At 48.9% G+C, this 25,057-nt stretch overlaps 1 protein-coding gene across 6 annotated transcripts in view; it reads left to right on the top strand.

The window, feature by feature from the left end:
• RFX1 (regulatory factor X1) overlaps nucleotides 1–25,057 on the top strand; it is a 646,755-nt gene that overhangs the window by 570,150 nt on the left and 51,548 nt on the right. For all 6 annotated transcript variants that reach the window (XM_086963646.1, XM_086963649.1, XM_086963652.1 and 3 more), the window contains one exon: nucleotides 16,504–16,657. In XM_086963646.1, coding sequence (XP_086819772.1) covers nucleotides 16,504–16,657 — 154 coding nt within the window. The remainder of the gene's footprint in view (nucleotides 1–16,503; nucleotides 16,658–25,057) is intronic.

The raw sequence follows: 25,057 nt of genomic DNA, 5'->3' as shown, positions 1-25,057 counted from the left end.
AACTTCCCAAGGTCAGGGCAAGCTCAAATCACCCCAAATTTTCAGCGATTCTATCTGGGGGTTTTCCCCGCTAGGCAGCCAAGTTTCAGTTGGCAGATTGGACCAGCAGTAGGATAAATGAAAAGGATAACAGCTCCAGACTGCAGGAGCCTCAGACTAGTGCGGCCATCTTGTTAGTGGGCGACCTAGCGCCCCCTTCTGAATGTAACAAACCTGCGTGTCATTCTCCTGAGAAGACAAAAAGGGGACATTTACAATAGCCCAGAATCTAGAACTATCTTTTAAGATCTCTACAGATAAGAGGGCATTCCAGTCCTCCAGCTTTATCGCTGTTTTTCGAGAATGCACTGCTAACTTATACTGCTTTCTAAGGCTCGCTACCAAAGCCCTATCCCGGGGTATACTTTTCAAAGCTGAAATTAATAAACGATGAGCACTTATCATCGAACCATCTAATGTCACGATTTCCTTTAGTCTTGGTGCTAATCGTCAGATCTGCTGCAATCTGACTACCTAAGCACTCAAAGGTTTTAAGTACCAAAACCTTTGGATTAGAAGAGTCAGCGCACATAGCAAGGTTCCCTTCAGCCTTCAAACAAAGATCAGAAAAAAAAGTCAGGCGTTACTTTAGACCACTGGAGCCTCCTCCCCTGGTCACGTGTTTCCAGACGGTTAGCACCCTGGTTCCCAACCCCCCTCCCCACCCGGACCCAAGATGCCCACACCAATGTCCAAGACTAAGATAACAGGTTTGTGGTCGCTGTAGGGTGGCAACCGGGTATTATAGAAAGCTACTTTATCTAGCAACCTGGGGGACAAAAATATGTAGTCAATAATAGTGTCTTTATTCTTAGATTTAAAAGTGATACACCTCTCTAGATGATTAAAAAAACAGGTTAAAAAAAATCAGCTTTGGCCAAAAGGTCCTCTAGCCCCCCCCCCCCTCCCGAGGTGAATGTTCAAAGTGAGGAGTCACCGAGTGACTATGTCCTAAGTGATCATCAATCTGACAATTTAATTCACACAAATTAACATTAAAATCGCCCATTAATAATACATGATAAAAAAGTGGATTGTTTTAGCCTATATTCTTCTAGGAACAATTTAGGAAAACGCAAGTGTTGATTCCTGAAATCAGATTCCCCATAGTCATAAAAGTTTACCAGTAATAGCTTTGAGTAATTGGGAACAGTTACTTCTACTACCAAGCAGTTATAATAATTAACCTCTAACCTTTTTTGATGAACCATTTAGTTTAAGGGAAAGGAGGAGCACTAAACCCCCTTTTGCTCTACCTGCTGAAGCGGGACGAGCAGTTTGAAAAAAAGACCCAAACCCATCCATCCAGAAATTAGCCCCCGTATCCCAAGTTTCCTGTCATGCTATTATATCATAGGGTTTAATAAAATCCAACCAAATCAGATTGTCTCTTTTTGACCTCAGGCCCGTGATATTCCAGCTTAACACCCTCTTTCCCATTCAGTCAATCATTCCCGTCCAATTGTGCTAGAGGCGAAAATCTATTTAAGAGGGGGAAGTCTCCCTCAGCCATCCCGGGCAAATCGGGTACCAGATGTGTTGGTGTACATAGCCCCCTAAATTTATTCTTAAAATATGACGTAAAACTTCTTCTGTGAGGGGGACATATTAGGGTCTGAAGACAGCTGGTTGTGTCTGCCACGCTTACTCCATCCCCTCCTCTAGAAATACTTGCTGGGGGATAGAAAAAACCCAAGGGTAATGCCCTGATGTCACCCCCTTTCACGGTAGACGAATCCCAAAACAGCCTGTTAACAACAATCCGATTATTAAAGTTGACTATAATGCAATCACCAGCTACCTGTTTGAGACCGTTTCCAACCCAGGCCACCCTTCTAGCCATTATGATGTGTGCGGAAATCTCAGGATAGCCAGTACGCGCTTGGTTACACCAATGTTTCGTTTTACGTATCAGGGCCGCCGTGGATTCACTGTCAGGGACCCTAACAGGGGGAACCCCAACAAGAACCGCAACCAAGGGAGTGGCTTCTGGTGGAAGATTAATTCTATTACCCTTATGACTTGTTTTGTCAATCTGGGGGACACGCTTCTCAATATCTGACAACAACAGGCCAGCGGGTTGCAGGTTATCTAGGCTAGGGATACTTTGGCAAGACTTCGCCACTTGTGCGCCTAAGTTTTGATCACCCACCACACTAGCATCAGAATTAGATTTTACCCCTCTCCCTGGAAGTTGATTTATGGGCTTGCATAGATGATTCCATTGCTAGATAGGACCACCCGCTACAGGAGGATTAGGTAACAGTCCCACTTTTGATATACCTTGCGTGGTATACTTTATATCCCTTACAAATGAGTCCAACCTCTCACATCTCTTCTTAAGGTCCCCAACACATGTATTAAGAGTATCAATAACATCTTTGGCAATTCCAGGTAATATGGACTCAAACCGCTCACTAAAGATCTTCTCTATCAAGTTCCGTAAAATCAGTTGAAAATTTTCATCCAGCTTGGGAAACAGTTTCGTGGGTCCTTTTTTTACACCTTTTTGCCATTTACTGGGTTTTCTACTAATGCCCTTTCTCTCCTCAGGGGCCCCCTTTGTACCCAGTGTAGGTCGATCTTTATCAAGAACGGGGGTTTCTGCAGTAACAACCTCTGGCAAGACAATCTTGTGGGTTTGGGTTTCCCTCCTTGTGTTTGGAGCACTAATCATTACCACTGGTTCCAATGGTACGGGGATATGATGTAAATGTTTGACTGCCTCGGACCCTTCACCACAAGTTTGACTTGTACCCAAGCCCAACTCCTTTTCAGCATTAGCAATCTCCTTATTCAAGGCTCCCACGGCCGAAGTCAGATAAGATATTATTGAGAGAGTCTTTCTGGGAATTTTAGCCTTTAAACCCTCCTGCTCCCGATTGCCCAAATGTTTACGCTTACCCATTTGACAATCATTAGGGAGGTGGTCCAGCCCAGCCTCTTCCTAGCTCTGACGGGCCCGCCTTTGGCCCGGGCTTCGCCCGCGTGCGTCCCGCGCTGCGGGAAGGGCAGGCTGACTATGAAGACCTCTGGCTCCCTGTGATGACGTCCTCCGTTCTCGCCGCTCACAGGCCGCTGGGAGATGTAGTCACCGGCTGGCCGTTCCCCTCACGGCTGAAACCAGGGGCAGAGCAGTGCAGATGCTGATCAGTGCAGATGCTGATCAGTGCAGATGCTGATCAGTGCAGATGCAGATCAGTGCAGATGCAGATCAAACACCCGTTCCCCCCACGGCAATGGAAAGACTCCGGTAGGATGATTCATGGAGGGTAATGCAGCCAATCCTCTCACGGCATGAATAAAGGAGTTTCTGGTAGATACATCTGCCAGTGGATTCCTCACCTTGTGAATATCCCCCTTGCGTCAGCAACGTTTGGAAAATTCTTTGTAGCACGCTGGCATGGACGACGTCATAGGAGCACGGCATCGCGCGCGACTCCATCTGACGTCACCGACCCCATATTAGGCCTACGTCGGCGTGATGACATCTGTTCACTTTTTTCCGCGTCGTCAACGCTAACGGTTTCTGGGATCTTCTGTGATTCAGATAGTGACTTTGTTACTATTTGTGTGTTACTGTGTTTCTGTTCTTCATCTAAGATGTCGTCAAAGAAGACGGGGTTGAAGCAGTGCGGCTCGTGTGCCCGGATGATGTCCATGACAGATCCTCACGACAATTGTTTGTGGTGTCTGGGTTCAGACCATGATGTAAAAGGCTGTCGATCCTGCTTTAAGATGAACCCTAAGTCTCTGCGAGAACGAGAGGCAAAACTTCTGCTGGCAAAGGTGAAAGGTAAAAAAGCCAAGAGATCTTCGAGATCAAGGTGTAGGTGCTCGAGATCGAAGTCACAATCGAGGTCGAGGGCCAGCTCGGAGTCGGTATCGAGGTCTGCTTCGGGACATGCTTCGGGTTCCTCTGAGAAAAAACACAAGAGGAAGAAGCATAGTTCAAGGCATCATTCTGGGTCATCGGACTCGAAGAGGAAGTCTTTTTCTCGAAGACATAGAAAGGATTTTGTGTCTCCTTCTCCTGTTTGTGAGCCTGAAGGTGGTGCTTCGCCTGTACGATCTTGAGAGAAATCTCCGGATCCGGAGCTAGAACCGAATCCGGATTCGTGTCAGTCTTCGGAGCATGAAGAAGACGTGGAGATTCCTCGGGCACCGACTGCGGTGGATAACCAAGAGGGTCAAGAGGAGCCGAATCCGGAGCAGCCTCCTTCAGAGCAGCCATTGCGTTCGTACATCCCTTTCCTGGACAGGACCCTTCGCATTTCCTTAATGCCATGTTTGGCGCATATGCGAGGGCAATGTACCCCTCTGGAGCACCTGCACTTACCCATGGGTAAAATGTCGTTTAACTTGGGTGTCCCTCAAGTTTATGCTCCGCCGCCTTTTCTGCCGTTCATGCCGACGCCATATCCACCTTGGCTCGGTACGGCGTCGCCGAGGTCATCGACTCAGCACACGGCTTCGTCGGCTCCGGAGCGACCTCGGGATTTGGATCGGGGTTCGACGCCGGTTCCGGCTTCCCATCCTCAATCTGTTCCGGTTCCTCATTCGACTCCGACTCGGTCGGAGTTATTACCGGATCCGACGACTTCGGTTCGTATGGAGTGGTCGAACTTCAGGAGCAGGAGGATTTTTTTGTGGATCTCCATAGTGCAAGTGAACTAGAACTTTCTCCACAATGGGGGTTGCCTGCAGTTTCGGATACACCTTCTAAGGATGTGGCGCCATACCATGTGGTTATTAAAAAGGCTGCTGAGCTGCTAAATCTGACTTTACCTACAGTGGAGTTCAAATCTAATATCCTCACGGAGGTATTACATTTGCCTTCTTCAGTTGTTGAGCCAACTCTGCCATTCACGGAGGCTCTGACAGAATCAATTTTGGAAGTCTGGAAAAAAACATTATCTGCTCCTGCGGTGTCCAGATCAGTGGCGAGACGATATAGGGTAGCACCTGGTGACCCTGAGTTCTTGACTTCCCATCCTTCGCCAGAGAGTCTGGGGGTGCAAGCAGCTTGTTCGAACAGGTCAGCAGGCTCTTTTTCCCCAGGTACCTGGAGATACAGACTCAAAAAAATTGGATCAAACTGCTAAAAAGGTTTTCTCATCAGGTAGCATGGCTCTGAAGTCTACGAATGCTACTTGCCTGCTGGGCAGATACGTGCATGCCTTAATGGATCTGGTTAAGCAATTGTCAACTAAGCTTCCAGAGGAAGATAGAAAGAACTTTAATGAGGTTGTCTCTGACACTCAGGCTGTAGCCCGCCAGGTTATTCAAAGTGGCATGGACACGGTGGACTCTGTGGCCAGGATAATGGGTTCTTCAGTGGCCACCAGAAGAGCCGCTTGGCAAAAATCTTCTGAGTTTTCAGCTGACGTTCAGGCTACTCTTATGGATTTGCCTTTTGACGGCACTGGCCTCTTTGGAAAGAAAGCGGATGCGGCATTGGAGAGGTTCATAGACAGTCGGGCGACGGCTAGATCTTTGGGCCTGCAAACTAGAGGCTCATCCACCAGGAAGTACAGGGGCTTTGGGAGGTCCACGTTTCATCCCTATAAGCAAAGCCAACAACAGCAACAGAACCCTTTGTATAAGTCATACAGAGGTAGACAAAGGGGTCGTGCCCGTGGACGTCAGGCCTCCTCCTCCTCTACTTCCTCCTCTAATACCCACCCCCCTACATCAGCAAAGCAGCCCTAGATCCACCATTCTGGATCATGTTGGTCCGGTAGGGGGTCGGCTTACTCATTTTCTACGGGATTGCGAATCGGTTACATCAGATCTTTGGGTTCTCAATCTCGTAGAAAATGGGTATGCACTTCCTTTTCAGGAGTTCCCTCCCAATTACCCTCCTTCCCAAGGTTATTGTTCGGAGGACCACCTGCTTCTCCTGCAGGAAGAAGTCCTGGCACTGTTCAGAAAGGGTGCGATAGAGGTGGTTCCGGAGCAGGAGAGGGGTCAGGGGTGGTACTCCCGGTATTTCCTGATCCCCAAAAAGGATGGCAGACTTCGACCAATCCTGGATCTCAGGATCTTGAACTTGTATCTGAAACAAGAAAAGTTCAAGATGCTCACTCTTGCGCAGGTTCTTCAAGCGCTGTTGGAAGAAGACTGGATGGTGTTTATCGACTTGCAGGATGCTTATTTCCACATCCCCATCCTGAAGTCGCACAGGAAGTATCTCCGTTTTACGGTGGGGTCGCAACACTACCAGTTTGCGGTCCTTCCGTTTGGACTTACTACTGCGCCTCGAGTTTTCACCAAGGTGATGGCAATGGTGGCAGCGCATCTCAGGAGGTCGGGGATACCTGTATTCCCGTATCTGGACGACTGGCTGATCAAAGCGGAGTCGCCAGAGAAGGTGCTCCGTCATCTGCAAGAGACAACTCAGTTGTTGCACAAGTTGGGTTTTTCGATAAATGTACCCAAGTCTCTCCTGGTGCCCTCCCAGCGCAACCTGTTCATAGGTGCGATACTGGACACTGCTGTATGTCGTGCATTCCCTCCTCCTCAAAGGATTCGCGACATACAGTAAATGATTCCTTTATTCTACAATGGAGCGGTTGTTCCAGTCCTGAAGGGCTTTAGTCTGCTCGGTCTGATGGCTTCTTGCATTCTGTTGGTCAACCATGCACGCTGGCACATGAGGGCACTCCAGTGGTGCCTCCGCAGGCAGTGGTATCAGCACAACGGAAATCTCAGGGAGTCAGTGAGGATCTCCAAGAAACTGCGGCAGATCTGTCTTGGTGGGGCGTGGAAGGCAATCTGTCCCAGGGAAAGCCTTTTCAACTGCCTCCATCGGTGGCCACAGTGATAACGGATGCATCCACTCTAGGGTGGGGTGCTCATCTGCGGGATCTGGAGGTCAAAGGGCTTTGGTCTCCAGAGCAAAGGTTGCTTCACATCAACCTTCTAGAGTTGCGGGCTATACGTCTGGCGCTCAAGGCCTTCCTCCCTTCCCTTCGCGGTCAGTCGGTTCAAGTCCTGACGGACAAAACGACCGCGATGTGGTATGTCAACAAGCAGGGAGGAGTAGGGTCGCAGTGTCTCTGCAGAGAGGCTCTGCGTCTCTGGTCTTGGGTTCAGGACCACCAGATTTGTCTGATGGCAAATCATCTGGCCGGAGTTCTGAACGTACGTGCAGACAATCTCAGTCTGCAGTTCTCTGCCGACCATGAGTGGAGGCTCCATCCGGAGGTTGTTCACGACATCTTTCAGATGTGGGGGACTCCTCGGGTGGACCTGTTCGCCACTCGCGAGAATGCTCACTGCCTGTCATTCTGCAGTTTCCAGTATCCGATGCAAGGAGCTTTGAGGGACGCGTTTCAGTTGAGTTGGGTAAGTCAACTCCTTTATGCGTTTCCTCCCATACCCTTGATTCCTCGGGTTCTGAGGAAGATTCGCCAGGACCGGGCCCAAGTCATATTGGTCTCCCCAGAATGGCCAAGAAGGGTGTGGTACACGGATCTACTCTACCTCTCCTCTCACCCGCCGCTCCGTCTGCCTTTCAGGGCAGATCTCCTCTCTCAGATGGAGGGGCAGGTTCTACACCCCCACCTCCAGACATTACACCTTCATGCCTGGAGATTGAACAGGGCAACCTGAATTCCTTTTCTCTCCCTCACGATGTGGTGGATGTCATTCTTTCGGCCAGGCGTGACTCCACCAAGTCCATCTATTCGTATAGGTGGTCTAAATTTGTTGTTTGGTGTAGGGAGAAGGCTATTGACCCTTTGAGGGCTCACTTATCCGATATTTTGCAGTTTGCTCTGTCTTTGGCGCAGCAAGGATTTGCTGTTGCCACAGTCAAAGGTTAACTTTCGGCGTTGTCTGCATTTCTCTGTTTGCCGGATCAGCCGTCTCTTTTTAAATCTCCAGTGGTTTTGAGGTTTCTGAAGAGCCTCACTAATAAGGTCCCTCCTTCTCCATTTATCGTGCCACAATGGGACTTAAATCTTGTCTTAACATTCTTGATGGGTTCTCCCTTCGAACCCTTACACAAGTGTCCCATGAGGCTTTTGTCTTTTAAGTCGGTCTTCCTAGTTGCGATCACCTCGGCAAGGAGGGTAAGTGAGCTTCAAGCTCTTAGTTCTAAACCCCCATTCCTGACCATTCATGCTGATCGAATTGTTCTTAGGACCAGGGATGCTTTTCTGCCTAAGGTGGTAACTCCCTTCCATCTAGGACAGTCATTTACCCTTCCTACCTTCTATCCTCCACCTCACCCTTCCAAGGAGGAAGAGAGACTGCACCGTCTGGACCCTAAGAGGGCGGTGTCCTTTTATCTTGATAGAACAAGAGACTTTTGGGCGGCTGACCAGCTGTTTGTTGGTTTTGCTGGCTGCCGGAAGGGTAGAGCGGTGCACAAGCGCACACTTTCCAGGTGGATAATTCTGTGCATCAAGATCTACTACTCTCTGGCGGGTAAGGACCCTCCTGAGGGTATAAGAGCTCATTCTACCAGGTCAAAGTCTGCTACTTCTGCATTCGCTAGAGGTGTACCTGTTGAGGACATTTGCAGAGCCGCGACTTGGGCCTCCCTCAATACTTTCGGGAAGCATTACTACTTGGATACAGAAGTGAGGAGGGACGGCCACTTTGCGCGCTCTGTCCTCCAAGATTTCCTGGTATAGCAGAGTGGACACCCTCCTCTGGGAGTGGGGACTGCTGTGGGACTCTATTCACAAGGTGAGGAATTCACTGGCAGATGTATCTATCAGAAGAACAAGTTACTTAACTTCGGTAACACTTTTTCTGGTAGACACAGTATCTGCCTGTGGATTACTCACTGACCCACCGCCTCCCCGTTGTCCACTCTGCTTTACCTTTGTTTATGTAAATTTTTTGTATATTTATGTATATGTTTGAAATGGGTTTTCTTACCTTTGCTACACACTATGTGTGTATAATTTTGAAATGTATGTACTGTGTACAATGTATTTGTATATATCTACTGTCATTGGTCCGTCCGGGTGCCTCGAAGGCACGGAAAAAAGGGCGGAACTGATGTCATCACGCCGACGTAGGCCTAATATGGGGTCGGTGACGTCAGACGGAGTCGCGCGCGATGCCGTGCTCCCATGACGTCGTCCACGCCGGCGTTTTAGAAAGAATTTTCCGAACGTTGCTGACGCAAGGGGGATATTCACAAGGTGAGGAATCCACAGGCAGATACTGTATCTACCAGAAAAAGCGTTACCGAAAGTAAGTAACTTGTTCTTAGCGCGCGTCCCGCGCTGCGGGAGGGGCAGGCTGAATATGAAGATCTCTGGGGCCCTGTGATGACGTCCTCCGCTCGTGCCACTCACAGGCCGCTGGGTGATGTAGTCACCAGCTGGCCGTTCCCCTAACGGCTGAAACCAGGGGCAGAGCAGTGCAGATGCAGATCAAACAGCTGTTCCCCTCACGGCAAAGGAAAGACCAAGGAAGGATAATTCACGGAGGGTAATGCAGCCGTTCCCCTCACGGCATGAATAAAGAGTTTTTTGCGCTTCCCGCGCTGCGGTAGGGGCAGGCTGAATATGAAGATTTCTGGCGCACTGATGACGTCCTCCGCTCGCGCCGCTCACAAGCCTCTGGGAGATGTAGTCACCAGCTGGCCGTTCCCCTCACGGCTGAAACCACGGGCAGAGCAATGCAGATGCAGATCAAACAGCCGTTCCCCTCACGGAAATGGAAAGACCAAGGTAGGATGATTCAGAGAGGGCAATGCAGCCGTTCCCCTCATGGCATGAATAAAGGAGTTTTTTGCGAGTCCCTGTTCTTGTCAGTTATCGTCAAGATCAAAGTCTTCGTCAGGTAAATCTCACATGAAAAAGAACAAGAAGTCAAAGTGCTCTTTAACTTCACTGTGGTAGTCCAAGTCGTCAGACGTGGTGTGAGAACAACGCCACAAATCTGGACCCGCTCCCACACTTCCACTGCGAGTCTGGTCCACTCTATTCAAAACATGAAACCTCTGACACCATAAATACCAAAATTCTTTTCTACCAGGTTGATTTTTTATTTATCCCTGGTGTGCAGTTAAATGCATATCAAACATATTTTCAAGTTTTCACCAAGACAAGATATCCCTGTGCAGGACGTACTAGAACCAGAGTCATTTACTCTGAATGGTGTACAATGTATATACAAAAATCAAAAAAATCAAAACATATAAAGCAAAATTACATTCAACATCAATCTAGACACTTTTCGAAAGGGATAACTCTACAATTTACACAAAACAAATATCTACAAAATATATATATATTAAAACTGTGCAATAAAACTTAAACTCGAATAGTCCTACTTCTCATTTAGATAGTGGTACGGGGACTTATCTCATTAGGATCCTCACAGTACGCCAAACCTTTAATGAGCCAATGAGAGTTAGCCTCGAGTTTTGAACCCATATCTGAGCGGTACCAAGTGGGCTCTAAGCTACAAAGAGTTCTCAGCGTGAATTTGCCCTGGGCTCTTTGGGCTCTTCTCTCGGGGAAAAGTAACCAACGCGTTTCGGCCTTCTGCTTGGCGTTTCTTTGACCTGAGATCTTCATCAGGGTGAATGGTTAGCAAGGAGGACTGCAAGTACTGGTTTTCTTCTTCATGTAGCGTGGAACATCTTGACTCTATGGGCGGATACTGATTTGTAGACTAAGCGGCTGGTGAAAGGATGTATACGCCGTCCCATTGGGGAAAAAAAGACCGTGCTTGGTCTAATTAGTTTATGGCAGGCTTGCCGAACGGCGGGCGTGTGGGGCTCCGGAAGGCGATATCCTTCTTGTGCCCGTGTACGCAGCGGGACAGGGGTAATCAGTCTCTCTCGGGCGTACCTACCTCAGTCTCGCTCTATTACTGCCCCAGTCTGGTCCACTCGGCACCTCCCAGAATTTCACAGATCAGGTGCGACCTCGCCCAATATAAGAAATTCTATGAGGCTATATACCTCATCTTTGTGCACGCCGACCCTCTGGAGCCCCTTCAGGCCTCATTAGCTTGGAAGGTGCCCCAACTGGATTTCCACCTGCAGGTTCTCCCTCAGTGCCAGTTGGGCCCTTTGGATCTGTTACCAGATCCGCACTAGCTGCAAGTGTTAATCCGCAACCTTCTTTGGAGGAGGCGCAGTTTCTGGCCCTGCCGACCCCACTGTAATTCAGAACTTCGATATAGAGCTGGACCGGGGTTGTCAGATATCAACTCCTGCGCTAATCGGACCATGACCTGCCTGATCAGAGACAGTGTATTCATTTTTTGACAGGCCTTGGGAGGAATATGCTTGGGATGGATCTAAGTATCCATATGGCTACCCTGGCCCCCTTGAATTGCCATTGGCCGAGGATTACTGGTGTGACGAACAAGCTAATGCCAGTGGTTTGGACACCTCACCAGATACTGGCCTGGTCTCTGCTCCTAGGGTAGCTCCGGAGGAAGGGGCTTCTTTTGCTATAGTGATGCGGTGCACAGGGAAGGTCCTGTACCTTACCCTGTCCTCGGTGGTGGTCAAAACCAGTGTCTTGACAGATGTGCTTCATCCCTGGGTATCCTCCATGGAACCCTTCAATGAAGCCCTCAATGGTGTCCTGCTCGGGGTCCGAGCCAAGCCCTGCACAGGCGCTCCAGTGCAGAAGATGATAAAGCTTTCCTCACCCAGCGCCCCACCACTGAGAGCATGGTCGTGCAGGCCTCACCTTCCAAGGTTAAATTAGGGATGTTCCCTACCACTCCACAAGATAGGGAACCTAAGAAAGAGGCTGGACACTCTTGGTAAGAAGATTTTCTGTTCCACCAGCCTTGCACTGTGATCCGTGAACACCACATGCCTCTTGGGCCGGTTCACCCACACAGTGTAGGACTTGATCATGTAAGTGCTGTCCATGGTATTGGAGGAGGCCTGACCTATCCTGACCCAGTGTATTGCAGCTGACAGGGATGCAGCAAAGTTCACAATGTGCTGCAAACTGGACACAACAGACTCAGACTCATTGGGTAGAGCGATTTCTTCATCCGGAGCCACACCTGGCTGAGGTAAACTGGCTTCTCGTGGGATGTTCAGGCATCCCTTACTTATGGGCATGCATTGGTTGGCACTCGCCTGTTCGTTTTTACTGCAGATTCAGTGCTTGAGCGCTTGATCCTTTATCTGATACAATACACCTTACTTGTTTACACACTCCGCTTACCTCTGTCTCTAATGTGAAATAATGTAAAACCTTGTTTGCTACTTGGAGTTTCTTTGTTTTGTATACACCTCCTGTGTGTTAGAGAATATACTGATAATTGATAAGTATATGTGACAGTCTGGATGTCGACTGGCTAGGAGCTTTTGATTGGCTTAAAGTATTTGATGAAGAGAATGGATAACAAATTCTTACTGTAAGAACTCTGAACACATTTGACAGGACTGAAAGGAGTGCATGAAAGAACTTTTACAAAAAGTGCTCCAAAGACAGCAGGGCCACTGATAGTCATTGGGACTTTTCATTGCCCCATGCCAGCCTCACTGTGCCTTCTGTAGTTACTGTAGGGGCTACCAGCCATGTCCATTTCCACCCAGCCCCCATGGCGAACAAACTCCCCCACCCCCACCCCCAAAAAGTCCTTTTGTGGCCATGGAAGCGGCTCCCACCAGCGTTGTGGGGCTCCAAACCATAGAGCTGCCTAGCAGCTGCAGCCTCCAAACCTCTTTAACATGCCCTTGCAACGTCACAAGCAACTGATTGGTGGCAGGATCCAGCACCACCTGCCCTGCTGGCAGTCTATAACCTCAGACAAGTGGGTGCTCCAGATTGTTCAGCCGGGTTACCCTCTTCTGTTCACAGAAACCCCACCACCCATACCACTGTCCTCAGATCGGCTGATGGAGGATCATCTCTCACTGTTGCAACAGTAAGTACAGGCCCTTTTGGCCAAAGGGGCCACTGAGAGGGTACTGACATCAGAAGTAGGTTGTGATGGTTATTCCCACTACTTTCTGGTGCCGAAAAAGGACAGCGGCCCCTGCCCCATTTTAGATCTCTACCCTTTCAACCACTTTCTGAAGAAATTAAAAATGCTCACGTTAGCTCAGGTCCTGTCTGTCCTAGATCCCAGAGACTGGACTTTTAGAACTCATATTTCCATAAACCTGTCCTGCCAGCCTACAGATGTCACCTGCGGTTCATAATAGGCTACAAGCACTTTCCGTTCGCTGTGCTCTCCTTTGGCCCTACCAGCACTCTTTGAGCTGAGCGTTCACCAAAGTGGTCTCAGCCCATACCTTCCCGTACCTCGACGACTGGCTGTTGAAGGCAGGCTTGCCCCAGGCAGTCATCATCCACCTCTAGACTATGGCAGATGCTTCATTCGCTGGGGTTCACCATTAACAGTTTCATCTGAGCTGTTCTGGACACACAGCAATTCCATGCCTACCCTCTGGAGCAGTGCGTCTAGGATATTCAGGCTATGATATTGATGTTTCAGCCTCTGTCGTGGATTTCAGTGAAACTGTCTCCGATGCTGCTGGGTCTCCTGGTCTCCTGCGTTCTGCTGGTAAAGCATTCCCTCTGACATATGCAGGCTTTTCAGTGGGACCTAAAGTCCAAATGAGCACAGCATCAGGTGAGTCGCACTGACCTGGTCCAGATATCGGAGGAAACAGCAAAAGACCTGCAGTAGTGGCTAAGGAATCGTGATTGGATCAGCAGCAGACCCCTCTCCCTTCCCCATCCAGATCTCAACGGTAGTGACAGATGCGTCACTTCTGGGTTGGGACGGCCATCTGTGAGAGGTGTAGATCAGAGGACTCTGGTCTCCGGCATAAACATAAACATGTTGGAGCTCTGAGCGATCCGACTGGCATTGAAAGCCTTTCTACCCTCCATCAAGGGATGGCTGGTTCAGATATTCATAGACCACACCACTGTGATGTGATACTGCAATAAAACAGGGCATGTGGATTTGGTGCCAGGAGGCTCCACACCTCTGGACAAGACCATAACGTCAGGACATTTTTGTGGTCGTGCAACATCTGGCGGGGTCTCTGAACGCAAAGGTGGATGAACTCAGCTGTCAATACCTCGCAGATTACGAATAGAGTCTACATTTGGAGGTGGTGCAAGGTATCTTCACAAATGGGGAGAACCTTGGTTACATCTATTTGCTACTACCATTTTGTCATTAGTCCGGCAAGGATTTGATCTGGACACAGTTAAGGGATATCTTTCAGCCATCTCAGCATTTTTGCGGTTGCTGGACCACCCCTCCCTAGTCAAGTCACCTTTTGTGACACATTTTCTATAAGGTCTTCAACATCTGTTTCCCTGCAAACATTTTTTATGCCCCAGTGGGACCTTAATTTGTTTTTAACTTATTTGTTGTGTTCTCTCTTTGAACTCATGCATAGTAGCCCACTAAGATGTCTCGCTATATCAGCTAGGAGGGTCAGCGAGCTGCAACCGCTTTCTATTAACCTTCTGTACAGCCAACTTCTTCCCAGACAGCTGCACCTGTGCCTCCTTTTTGCTGAAGGTGGTGACACCTTTCCATGTCGGCTCAAGCCTCTTGCTGCCTACCTTCTTTACTCCCCCTCTACCCTCCTAGAAGGAGGAGAGACTTCACAGCTTGGGCCAGAAAAGAGAGTTGTCATTCTACATTGATCGCACCAACAAACATCTGGTGAATGATCAGCTCTTTGTTGGTTTCACTGTAGTGAAAAGGGGGAAACAGTGCAGACATGGACCATCTCCAGATGGATGCTACTCTGCAATACTATTTGCTACACATTGGCCAAAAGCAACCCCCTGAGGGCTTTTGGGCTCATTCTGCCATAGCCAAAGCTGCAATTACTGCATTCGCTCGCAGAGTCCCTGTCCTGGACATCTGTCTGGCTGTAGGCACTTAGTTTCTGCACACTGATAAATCATCCTTCTGACGTGACTGTGCTTATGGCTTGGAAAAAGTCACGTAGAGAAACTGATGTTGATGCGCCTTTATAGAGACCACACACGTCACATCATCCGGTGTGGACAATGCGATTGCAGAGCCGATCTGCGCCACCTACCGGCATGCAGAGATACTGCTCAAGATTTTCCGGATCCAGTCTGGGGAATATTTTAAGTTAAGGAATCTGCGGCTTGAGTCTCCACCAGATAAGGCTTTACCAAAGGTAAGTAGCTTGTTCACACTGTCCACTACTTTCAACTATGACAGTCTGCAGGGGAAAAATCATCCTGTGCAGCCCATATATTTTACCCCATATGGAAACGAGCCACCCTGCATGCATGTGAAACACACACACAAGTACATACATGGCATGCCACACATATGAAAAAGCAGGAACCCCAATTAAGGAAAACTGCTATGGTATGGAGTCGAGACCAGTAGAAAACCACCGCTTTGCAGGTGCAGATAATAAACGCCCAGTACACCAGAAACTAGAACTAGCTGCCACAAATTACCAATCACCTCAGTGCTTGGTCTTAGGGGACAGCAACATTCCTCAACTGTGTGTTGTAGAGGGAGAGGGAACACTGGGGGCGCACTCTTTCAGCAGTGCCTTAGCTCTAGTGTCAAACAGCTCTTGTTAACATTTGGACGACCTTCATTTTTGACACCCAGATTGGCATGTTCACTGGAGAAGAACAAATATAAGAAACGCACATACAGGACAGGGAAGTACAGCTTTTCCAAGCCATGCACTTTTGCTCCAACACTGATTTTATTTGGTCATACAAAGGTGTAGTTTCTTAACAGGTACTTGCTGGATATGTTGTTATCGCAGTAGAGCAGTTTCTCAACACTGGCTTATTGCATTTGCTTGGTCTTAGGATGTTGCCAGATCTTGACACCTATTTGTTTGGTGCACTTGGTCTTGCAGAGGTGGCAATTTCTCACTGCAGATTGTTTGGTTTGCTTGGTTCTGCAATGTTAATGTTCTTAACACTGTTTTGATGGGTATGGTAGGTCTTTTGAATGTGCGATTCGGTGGGCTGTTTTTTGACTTAGTTCACCTTGTAAAAGTATGAATTTTTAAAATCCTTTTGTTTGGGTCTCTTGGTCTCGCACCTTTGCTTTTTCATCTTACCCAAGTGTTAGGTTCACTTCATCATGTTTATTTGTTTGGCTGGTTTGGAATTGCGACGTTGTTGCTTTGCTGAATTTTCATTGTCTTGCACTTTCGCAGCTCATTGACACCTTGTATTTGTGACTGCATGATCTTAAAATAGTGTAGGTTTGTATACGCTGTGTTGATGTAGTTTGGTCTTGTTATGTGTTTATTCCTGACTCTGATTTGTTTTGTCTGTCTGATTGCTTTGGGTGTGTGGCGTTTCAGTAACTGTTGAATCCAATTAATTTAGCTTGATGCACTGTCTGGGATGGCTAAAGGTACTTGTTATTTTACAGTGCATGTTTGGGTCACCTCGCCTTGTCCCTTTTAAGAATGGTGGCATGTAATTACACCACTGTGATAAGATTTTTTGTCACTTCTTCCAGTTCCATGGTAATTCGTGATTTGACTCTACGAAGTGCAGCAAGCTTTGGATCGTTCCATCTCATCCGACTTCTCTATGATGAGTACATGTACTACCTCATTGAACACCGTGTGGCACAGGCCAAAGGGGAAACACCAATCGCTGTCATGGGAGAGGTAGGTGAATACTGTAGATAAGGCATTATTGTGATTATTTAAGAGGGAGGACCACTGAGGGGTGGGACACTTTTTAATGACATGCATGAAATGTGCTGGTGAGAGTAAGAAATTAGGTTACTAGTTCCAAAGGATGCAAGCCTTTCACAAGTAATTAGTTCACAATTATCTTTTTACTGAGACCCAAGTACCCTATTGTAGTACATCAACTCTCTTATGGTAGCGAAGCAGAGTAGTCTAAGGCCTGCTCAGGGGAGGTGCTTTAGGCTAGTAACCATAGCTCGCTGGTACTCAACTGCAATACTGAGTAAATCAATGTATAGTCAGTGTTTTTTCTTTTAGGATTAATTCTACTGTATTGATTAGTGGCAAAGAACAGACAGAATGATAGATGAACAAGCACACAGCTCTGTCCCCTACAACCTGTGTGATTTGCTAATTGGAGTAGATCAGTGCTGTGCGCATGGTGGTGGCTCGTGTAGTAGTTTAAGATATTTGGGTCATGTAAGCTTGTTGGGGCCCAAGACTCTTGACATGTGTCCAATTTGTTCTCTATAGATAAAGTTAGTTTTTCCATGCTCAGCAAGAGCCACATTCAGTGTAGCCATGTGGTGTGGTCAGGCGCATCTGAGCCCCAAAGGGACTGGACTGCATGCTGTGTTGCCCCTAGGGCCATTACCATGTGCTGACCTTTTGGGGACTTCAGAGGGTAGGTTAGTGGATTGGGTAGGCTCTGCAGGACATACACTGGGAGCTGCGGCACTTGTATGCCAATGAATTTATCCATGTCATCCAGGACAGTGGCACAGTATTTGGCCAGTTTTGGGCAGTTCCAGAGTAGGTGCAAGAAAGTTCTGTGCTTTATCAGACCCCCACCCCTCCCCCCTCCCAATATGGGACATGGCATATTTAACAACAGAAAGAGAAATGGGCTCAAGCTTGTAACACAGATATTACTAGAAAGAAAGTCTGCTTCTGTTTGCCTGTTCAAGTCCCTTTTAGGAATGATGTAATCTTGAATTCTTTTGGTCCCATTTTGCCATCTTCTAATGCGACTTCTGCAGGAAGAGCTGGACAAACAATGGCTGCAAACTCCAGGCTTTTACAAAGATCTAATCCACATAACTGCAAACATGAAGAAGGCTCTTCCATAGTGGACTCAGGAGACAAATCTCTTTGCAGGATTACATTTCCTACCACAAATCTCCGATTTTGTTGTCTCAACCAATGTCTCACTGGAAAGGTGGGAAGCTCTCCAATGTGACTTGAAGATCACTGGAAAGCTCCAGATAAATCTTCACATAAATCACTTAGATCTCAAGGCTGTATCTTTGAGTCTTGAGTCTTTTCTTCCCAGAATAAAGCATTTGTCAATATTGGTCCGCACTGACAATACTACCATGATGCACTACATCAACAAACATGGTGGTACAAAATCTCATGCTCTGTCTCAAGAAGGCCTAAAGATCTGGAATTGGGCACCTCAACACCAAATACAAATCAAAGCAGAAGATGTCCCATGTACAAGCAACGTTCAGGTACGATGAGCAGAATGAAAAATAGCTGCCAGGTCAGTATTTATCCTTGAAGAGTCTCTTCTGTGACAAACTACATCTGTGCAGATACCTGGCTACGCAAGATAGTAGTCTCACAAGTGCAACACACATGTGTGCTTATGTGTTCACATGTAATCAGCCCAGAGCCTCTTACCCTAGCTGTGCAGCAGCTACCTTATCTTAAAAAGCAGACATTGTCACGTATCACGCTCCTTCTATTTACCAAGAGTGAAACTCAGGTAGTGAGGCTCACTCACATTAAAAGGCACAAATCAGGTGTTAAAAAGTGACAAATCCATGGAGAAGTCTACCGCTCCTACCTGCAGGCGAAAGGAGTACCAAAAACTGCCCCCACTGGGTAGGAGAAAAATAACAGATGTGCCGACTTTTGTGTGCTGCACAGGAAGTAAGCACGCAGGAAGCCTGCTAGGGCTTCTGGGGTTCCCCTGCAGCCCTCAACGAACACCACCATCCGGATGATCATTTGGCAACAGGCACCTGGCATCAAAAACAGAAGGAACGAAACAGGGTATGCAGCGCGAGGACGCTTGACGGATGAGAGAGTGGCTTTCATCACTCATTACATATTCACCACTCCAGGCAAAGGAGCACCCACGCAAAGCAGAAATATTTGCAAATGTGTTTCTTTAGTGCCCCAAGAAGGACAAGGACACCACTAACGGTGTTCTTGAAATGTTTGGTGGCTGCAGGAAGAGCAGCAGCCGCACAGAAATGCATTTTTAAAAAGTCACTTAACCTCTCCCAGGGGAGTGAATCCCTGAGCCCTGGAAAGATTGACCTGGATTTTAAAGTATTCCTGATATTGGAGGTTTTGCTTTTGAGCTTTGGAGTGTCCGGACCTCTTGTGGTTGGTCCTATGTCAAGTCAAGTCAAAGGATTTGTATAGCGCGCTACATACCCGGAGGGTCTCAAGGCGCTTGAAGAAGGGGGGGGATTACTTGTCAAATATCCAAGTTTTAAGTTGCTTTCTGAATGCAAGGTGGTTCTGAGTGAGACGAAGGTGAGTGGGGAGTGAGTTCCAGGTTTTAGCTGCGAGGTAGGAGAAGGATCTACCTCCCATGGTGGTTTTATTGATGCGAGGTACGGTAGCAAGGGCTTGGTTGGAAGATCGTAACTGGCGAGAGGGGGTGTAGAAGGAAAGTCGTGTGTTGAGGCATTCGGGTCCAAGATCGTAAAGTGCTTTGTGTGCGTGGGTTAGGAGGCGGAAAGTAATCCTCTTATTGACGGGGAGCCAGTGGAGGTTTTTCAGGTGACTAGAGATGTGGTCTTTACGCGGGATGTCTAGTATGAGTCTGGCTGATGCGTTCTGGATGCGTTGGAGTTTTTTCTGGAGTTTTGCGGTGATACCGGCGTATAGGGTGTTTCCGTAGTCCAGGCGGCTTGTAACCAGTGCATGGGTGACTGTTTTTCTGGTTTCGGTGGGGATCCAGCGAAATGTTTTTTTGAGCATGCGAAGAATGTTGAAGCATGATGATGAAACGGCGTTGACTTGTCTGTTCATAGAGAGTGAGGAGTCCAGGATGACGCCCAGGTTCCGTGCGTGGTCCGTTGGGATGGGTGCTTTTCCAAGGGCCTCTGGCCACAAAGAGTCATCCCAAGTGGAGGGGGAGGTACCTAAGATAAGGACTTCTGTTTTGTCTGAGTTCAATTTCAGACGGCTGTGCTTCATCCACTCGGCTACTTCTTTCATTCCTTCATGTAGGTTGGTTTTGGCGCCGTTAGGGTCTTTGGTGAGTGATAGGATCAGTTGAGTGTCATCCGCGTAGGAGATGATGTTGAGGTTGTGTTGGCGTGCGATGGCCGCGAGGGGGCTCATGTAAACGTTGAAGAGGGTGGGACTGAGTGAGTACCCTTGGGGTACGCCGCAGATGACTTCAGAGGCCTCTGAGTTGAATGGTGGGAGGCGGACTCTCTGGGTTCTTCCGGTGAGGAACGAGGTGATCCATTCCAGTGCTTTTCCTTGGCTTCCGATGTTTTTGAGGCGCTGTAGAAGGGTGCTATGATTCAGAAAAGGGGGTGGTGATTCAGAAAAGGGGGTGGTGATGAACAGAGTGTCTGAATTAAGCAGACCACTCTTACCCAGTCCAAAGATCAGGGCTTGATCCATCACCGTTTTTTAGCTCACTGCACCATCCCAGCTCAGAAACTGGCTACATGCAAATTAGTCTGTTCCTGTCCCAGTGCATGATGGGAACAGGGCAAACCAAACTACCAAGCCAATTCTTATACTGGGAAGGAAACAAGCTACCGGGGACCGGTTTCTGGCATTTCAGCCGTCGTCGGCCCGGCTTGCTTGAATCCTGATGGTGCAATGAGCAAGGGACTCACATCTGAGTATACCCTTCCACGCTTATGGTGGACAAAATGATTCAGAAAAGGGGGTGGTGATGAACAGAGTGTCTTCGACACAGCCTTCGACTGTGTCGAAGGCTGCGGAGAGGTCGAGGAGGATGAGGGCGACTGTGTCTCCATTGTCCAGTAGAGTTCGAATGTCATCTGTTGCTGCGATGAGGGCGGTCTCCGTGCTGTGTTTGGCTCGGAAGCCGGACTGGGAGGAGTCGAGGGATTTGTTGCTTTCGAGGAAGGCGGCGAGCTGGTTGTTGACGGCTTTCTCGATGACTTTGGTCGGGAATGGAAGGAGCGAGATGGGGCGGTAGTTCTTGAGTTCGGTGGGGTCCGCTGTGGGTTTTTTCAGAAGGGCGCTAAGTTCTGTGTGTTTCCAGCTTTCTGGGAAGGTGGCGGAGCTGAGTGAGCAGTTGATGACGTCTCGGAGGTGTGGTGCTATGATGGAGTCTACTTTGTTGAAGATGTGGTGAGGGCAGGGGTCTGTGGGGGATCCTAAGTGGATGGAGTTCATCAGGTGGATGGTGTCCTCAGTGGAGATTGGGTTCCAGTCATTAAGGATGTTCAAGGGGGGTGAAGGTCCTGCAGAAGGTTGGGTGGGTTGGTCTCCGGGTCGGTTGTCGAAGCTGTTGTGGATGTCTGCGATTTTGTTGTGGAAGAACGAAGCTAGGGAGTCGCAGAGGGCTTGAGAGGGGGTGACATCATTGGAGTTGGCTGAGGGGTTGGTAAATTCTTTGACGATGTTGAATAATTCCTTGCTGTTGTGGGCGTTGTTGTCTAGTCGGTCTTTGAATGCGGCTTTCTTGGCAGCTCGGATTAGTTGGTGGTGTATGCGGGTGGCGTTTTTGAAGGCGTCCCTGGTGCTGGTGTTTGGGTCTTTTTTCCAGGCCTTCTCGAGGGAGCGACAGAGTTTCTTCGATTTCTTAAGATCATCGTTGAACCAGGAGGCGTTTTTGCTGCCTAGTTTGATTTGACGTTTTTTCAGCGGTGCTAGGATGTCGGCGCTGTTGGATAGCCATTGGGTGAGGTTAATGGCTGCTTGGTCGGGGTTTGAAGAGTGGGCATGGGGGTTTAGAAGAAGCGATGAGGACATCTGGTCGATGGTGATTTTGTTCCAGTTTCTTCGCAGAGTAGGTTGAGGATGGTAAAGTGTACGCAGCTGTGGTCCGTCCAATGGAGAGTAGTGGTGTGACTGAAGGAGACATGTTTGCTGGAGGTGAAGATAGGGTCGAGTGTGTGACCTGCGATGTGGGTGGGCGTAGTGACAAGTTGTTTGAGTCCGAGGTTGGCGAGATTGTCCAGAAGGGAGGTGGCGTTGCTGTCATTGCTCTTTTCCAGGTGAAAGTTGAGGTCTCCCAGTAGAATGTATTCCTCGGAGGGGAGGGCGTGTGGGGTGATAAAGTCAGTGATAACGTCGCTGAATTGGGCACGGGGTCCTGGAGGTCGGTAGAGGAGTGTGCCTCTGATTGTGGTCTTGGGGTCAAGTCAAGTCAAGTCAGAGAATTTATATAGCGCGCTACATACCCAGAGGGTCTCAAGGCGCTTGAGGAGGGGTGGGGAATTACTTGTCAAATATCCACGTTTTAAGTTGCTTTCTGAATGCTAGGTGGTTCTGGGTAAGGCGAAGGTAAGTGGGAAGCGAGTTCCAGGTTTTAGCTGCCAGGTAGGAGAAGGATCTACCTCCCATGGTGGTTTTGTTGATGCGAGGTACAGTGGCAAGGGCTTGGTTGGATGATCGTAGCTGGCGGGAGGGGGTGTAGAAGGACAGTCGTGTGTTGAGGCATTCTGGTCAGATTTCGTAGAGTGCTTTGTGTGCGTGGGTTAGGAGCCGGAAAGTGATCCTCTTATTGACGGGTAGCCAGTGGAGGTTTTTCAGGTGACCAGAGATGTGTTCTTTACGCGGGATGTCTAGTATGAGCCTGGCTGAAGCGTTTTGTATTCGTTGGAGTTTTTTCTGGAGTTTAGCGGTAGTACCGGCGTAGAGAGTGTTTCCATAGTCCAGTCGGCTCGTGACCAGAGCGTGGGTGACCGTTTTCCTAGTTTCGGTGGGGATCCAACGAAATGTTTTTTTGAGCATGCGAAGAATGTTAAAGCAGGATGAAGAGACGGCGTTGACTTGTCTGTTCATCGAAAGTGAGGAATCCAGGATGATGCCCAGGTTCCGTGCGTGGTCTGTCGGGATGGGTGCTTTTCCAAGGGCTTCTGGCCACCAAGAGTCGTCCCATGCAGAGGGGGAGGTACCTAAGATGAGGACTTCTGTTTTATCTGAGTTCAGTTTCAGACGGCTGTGTTTCATCCATTCGGCAACTTCTTTCATTCCTTCGTGTAGGTTAGTTTGGCGGTGCTAGGGTCATTGGTGAGTGATAGGATCAGTTGAGTGTCATCGGCGTTGGAGATGATGTTGAGGTTGTGTTGGCGGGCGATGGCCGCGAGGGGGCTCATGTATACGTTGAAAAGGGTGGGGCTGAGTGAAGATCCTTGTGGTACGCCGCAGATGACTTCAGTGGCCTCTGACTTGAATGGTGGAAGGCGGACTCTCTGGGTTCTTCCGGTGAGGAACGAGGTGATCCATTCTAGTGCTTTTCCTTGGATTCCGATGTTTCTGAGGCGCTGTAGAAGGGTGCTATGGCAGACTGTGTCGAAGGCTGCGGAGAGGTCGAGGAGGATGAGGGCGACTGTGTCTCCATTGTCCAGTAGTGTTCGAATGTCATCTGTTGCTGCGATGAGGGCGGTCTCAGTGCTGTGTTTTGCTCGGAAGCCGGACTGTGAGGAGTCGAGGGATTTGTTGGCTTCGAGGAAGGCGGCGAGCTGGTTGTTGACAGCTTTCTCGATGACTTTGGCCGGGAATGGAAGGAGCGAGATGGGGCGGTAGTTTTTGAGTTCGGTAGGGTCCGCTGTGGGTTTTTTCAGAAGGGCGCTGAGTTCAGCGTGTTTCCAGCTTTCCGGGAAGGTGGCGGAGTTGAAGGAGCAGTTGATGACGTCTCGGAGGTGCGGTGCTATGATGGAGTCTGCTTTGTTGAAGATGTGGTGAGGGCATGGGTCTGTGGGGGATCCTGAGTGGATGGAGTTCATCAGGCGGATGGTGTCCTCAGTGGAGATTGGGTTCCAGTCATTAAGGATGTTCGAGGGGGGTGAAGGTCCAGCAGATGGTTGGACGGGTTGGTCTCCGGGTTGGTTGTCGAAGCTGTTGTGGATGTCTGCAATTTTGTTGTGGAAGAATGAGGCTAGGGAGTCGCAGAGGGCTTGAGAGGGGGTGATGTCGTTAGAGTTGGCCGAGGGATTGGTAAATTCCTTGACGATGTTGAAAAGTTCCTTGCTGTTGTGGGCGTTGTTATCTAGTCGGTCCTTGAAGGCGGTTTTCTTGGCCTTTCGGATCAGTTGGTGGTGTATGCGGGTGGCGTTTTTGAAGGCGTCCTTGGTGCTGGTGGTTGGGTCTTTTTTCCAGGCCTTCTCAAGGGAGCGGCAGAGTTTCTTGGATTTCTTAAGATCATCGTTGAACCAGGAGGCCTTCTTGCTGCCAAGTTTGCTTTGTCGTTTTTTCAGTGGTGCTAGGATGTCGGCGCTGTTGGATAACCATAGGGTGAGGTTGGTGGCGGCTTGGTCGGGGTTTGAGGAGTGGGCTGGGGGGTTTAGAAGAAGCGATGAGGAGATCTGGTCGATGGTGATTTTGTTCCAGTTTCTTTGCAGAGTTGGTTGGGGGTGGTTGTTGGGTTTGGGCTTGTTGTAGGTAAAGTGAACGCAGCTGTGGTCAGTCCAGAGGAGAGCCGTAGTGTGGCTGAAGGAGACATGATTGCTGGAGGTGAAGATAGGGTCGAGTGTGTGACCTGCGATGTGGGTGGGGGAAGTGACCAGTTGTTTAAGTCCGAGGTTGGCGAGGTTGTCCAAAAGGGTGGTGGAGTTGTGGTCGTTGTTCTTTTCAAGGTGAAAATTGAGGTCTCCCAGAAGGATGTAATCTTTGGAGGGGAGCGCGTGTGGAGTGATGAAGTCCGTGATGTCCTCACTAAATTGTGCGCGGGGACCTGGAGGTCTGTAAAGGAGGGTGCCTCTGAGTGTGGTCTTGGGGTCGATGAGGATCTGGAAGTGAAGGTGTTCAGAGTTGGCGAGATTGACGTCAGAGCTGGTTGAGATGTGGATGGATTTCTTATGGACGATAGCGATTCCTCCTCCTGTGTGGCCGGTACGGTCCTTGCGTATGATCTTATAATCTTCTGGGATGGCAATGGTGATGTCTGGGGCGGAAGAGGCGTTCATCCATGTTTCTGTTAGGAAGGCGACGTCCGGAGAGATGGTGTCTAGTAGATTCCATAGGTCAATGGCGTGCCTGTGGACCGATCGGGTGTTGAGCAAGATGCATTGTAGGTGGTTGGGGTCGGGAATCTGTGGTGTGGTCGTAGCGGAGTTGTTGTCGTTGCCGATGAATTTGCAGGAGTAGCATGAGAAAGGTCCATGGGTGTGTCCAGGAGCGGCTTGGACGCAGTTG

The sequence above is a fragment of the Lissotriton vulgaris genome, chromosome 1_1, assembly GCF_964263255.1.
Source record: "Lissotriton vulgaris chromosome 1_1, aLisVul1.2, whole genome shotgun sequence".
Classification (NCBI taxonomy): Eukaryota; Metazoa; Chordata; class Amphibia; order Caudata; family Salamandridae; genus Lissotriton; species Lissotriton vulgaris.
Note: the sequence above shows the minus strand (reverse complement) of the source record. Positions and strands in the feature narration are given on the sequence as shown.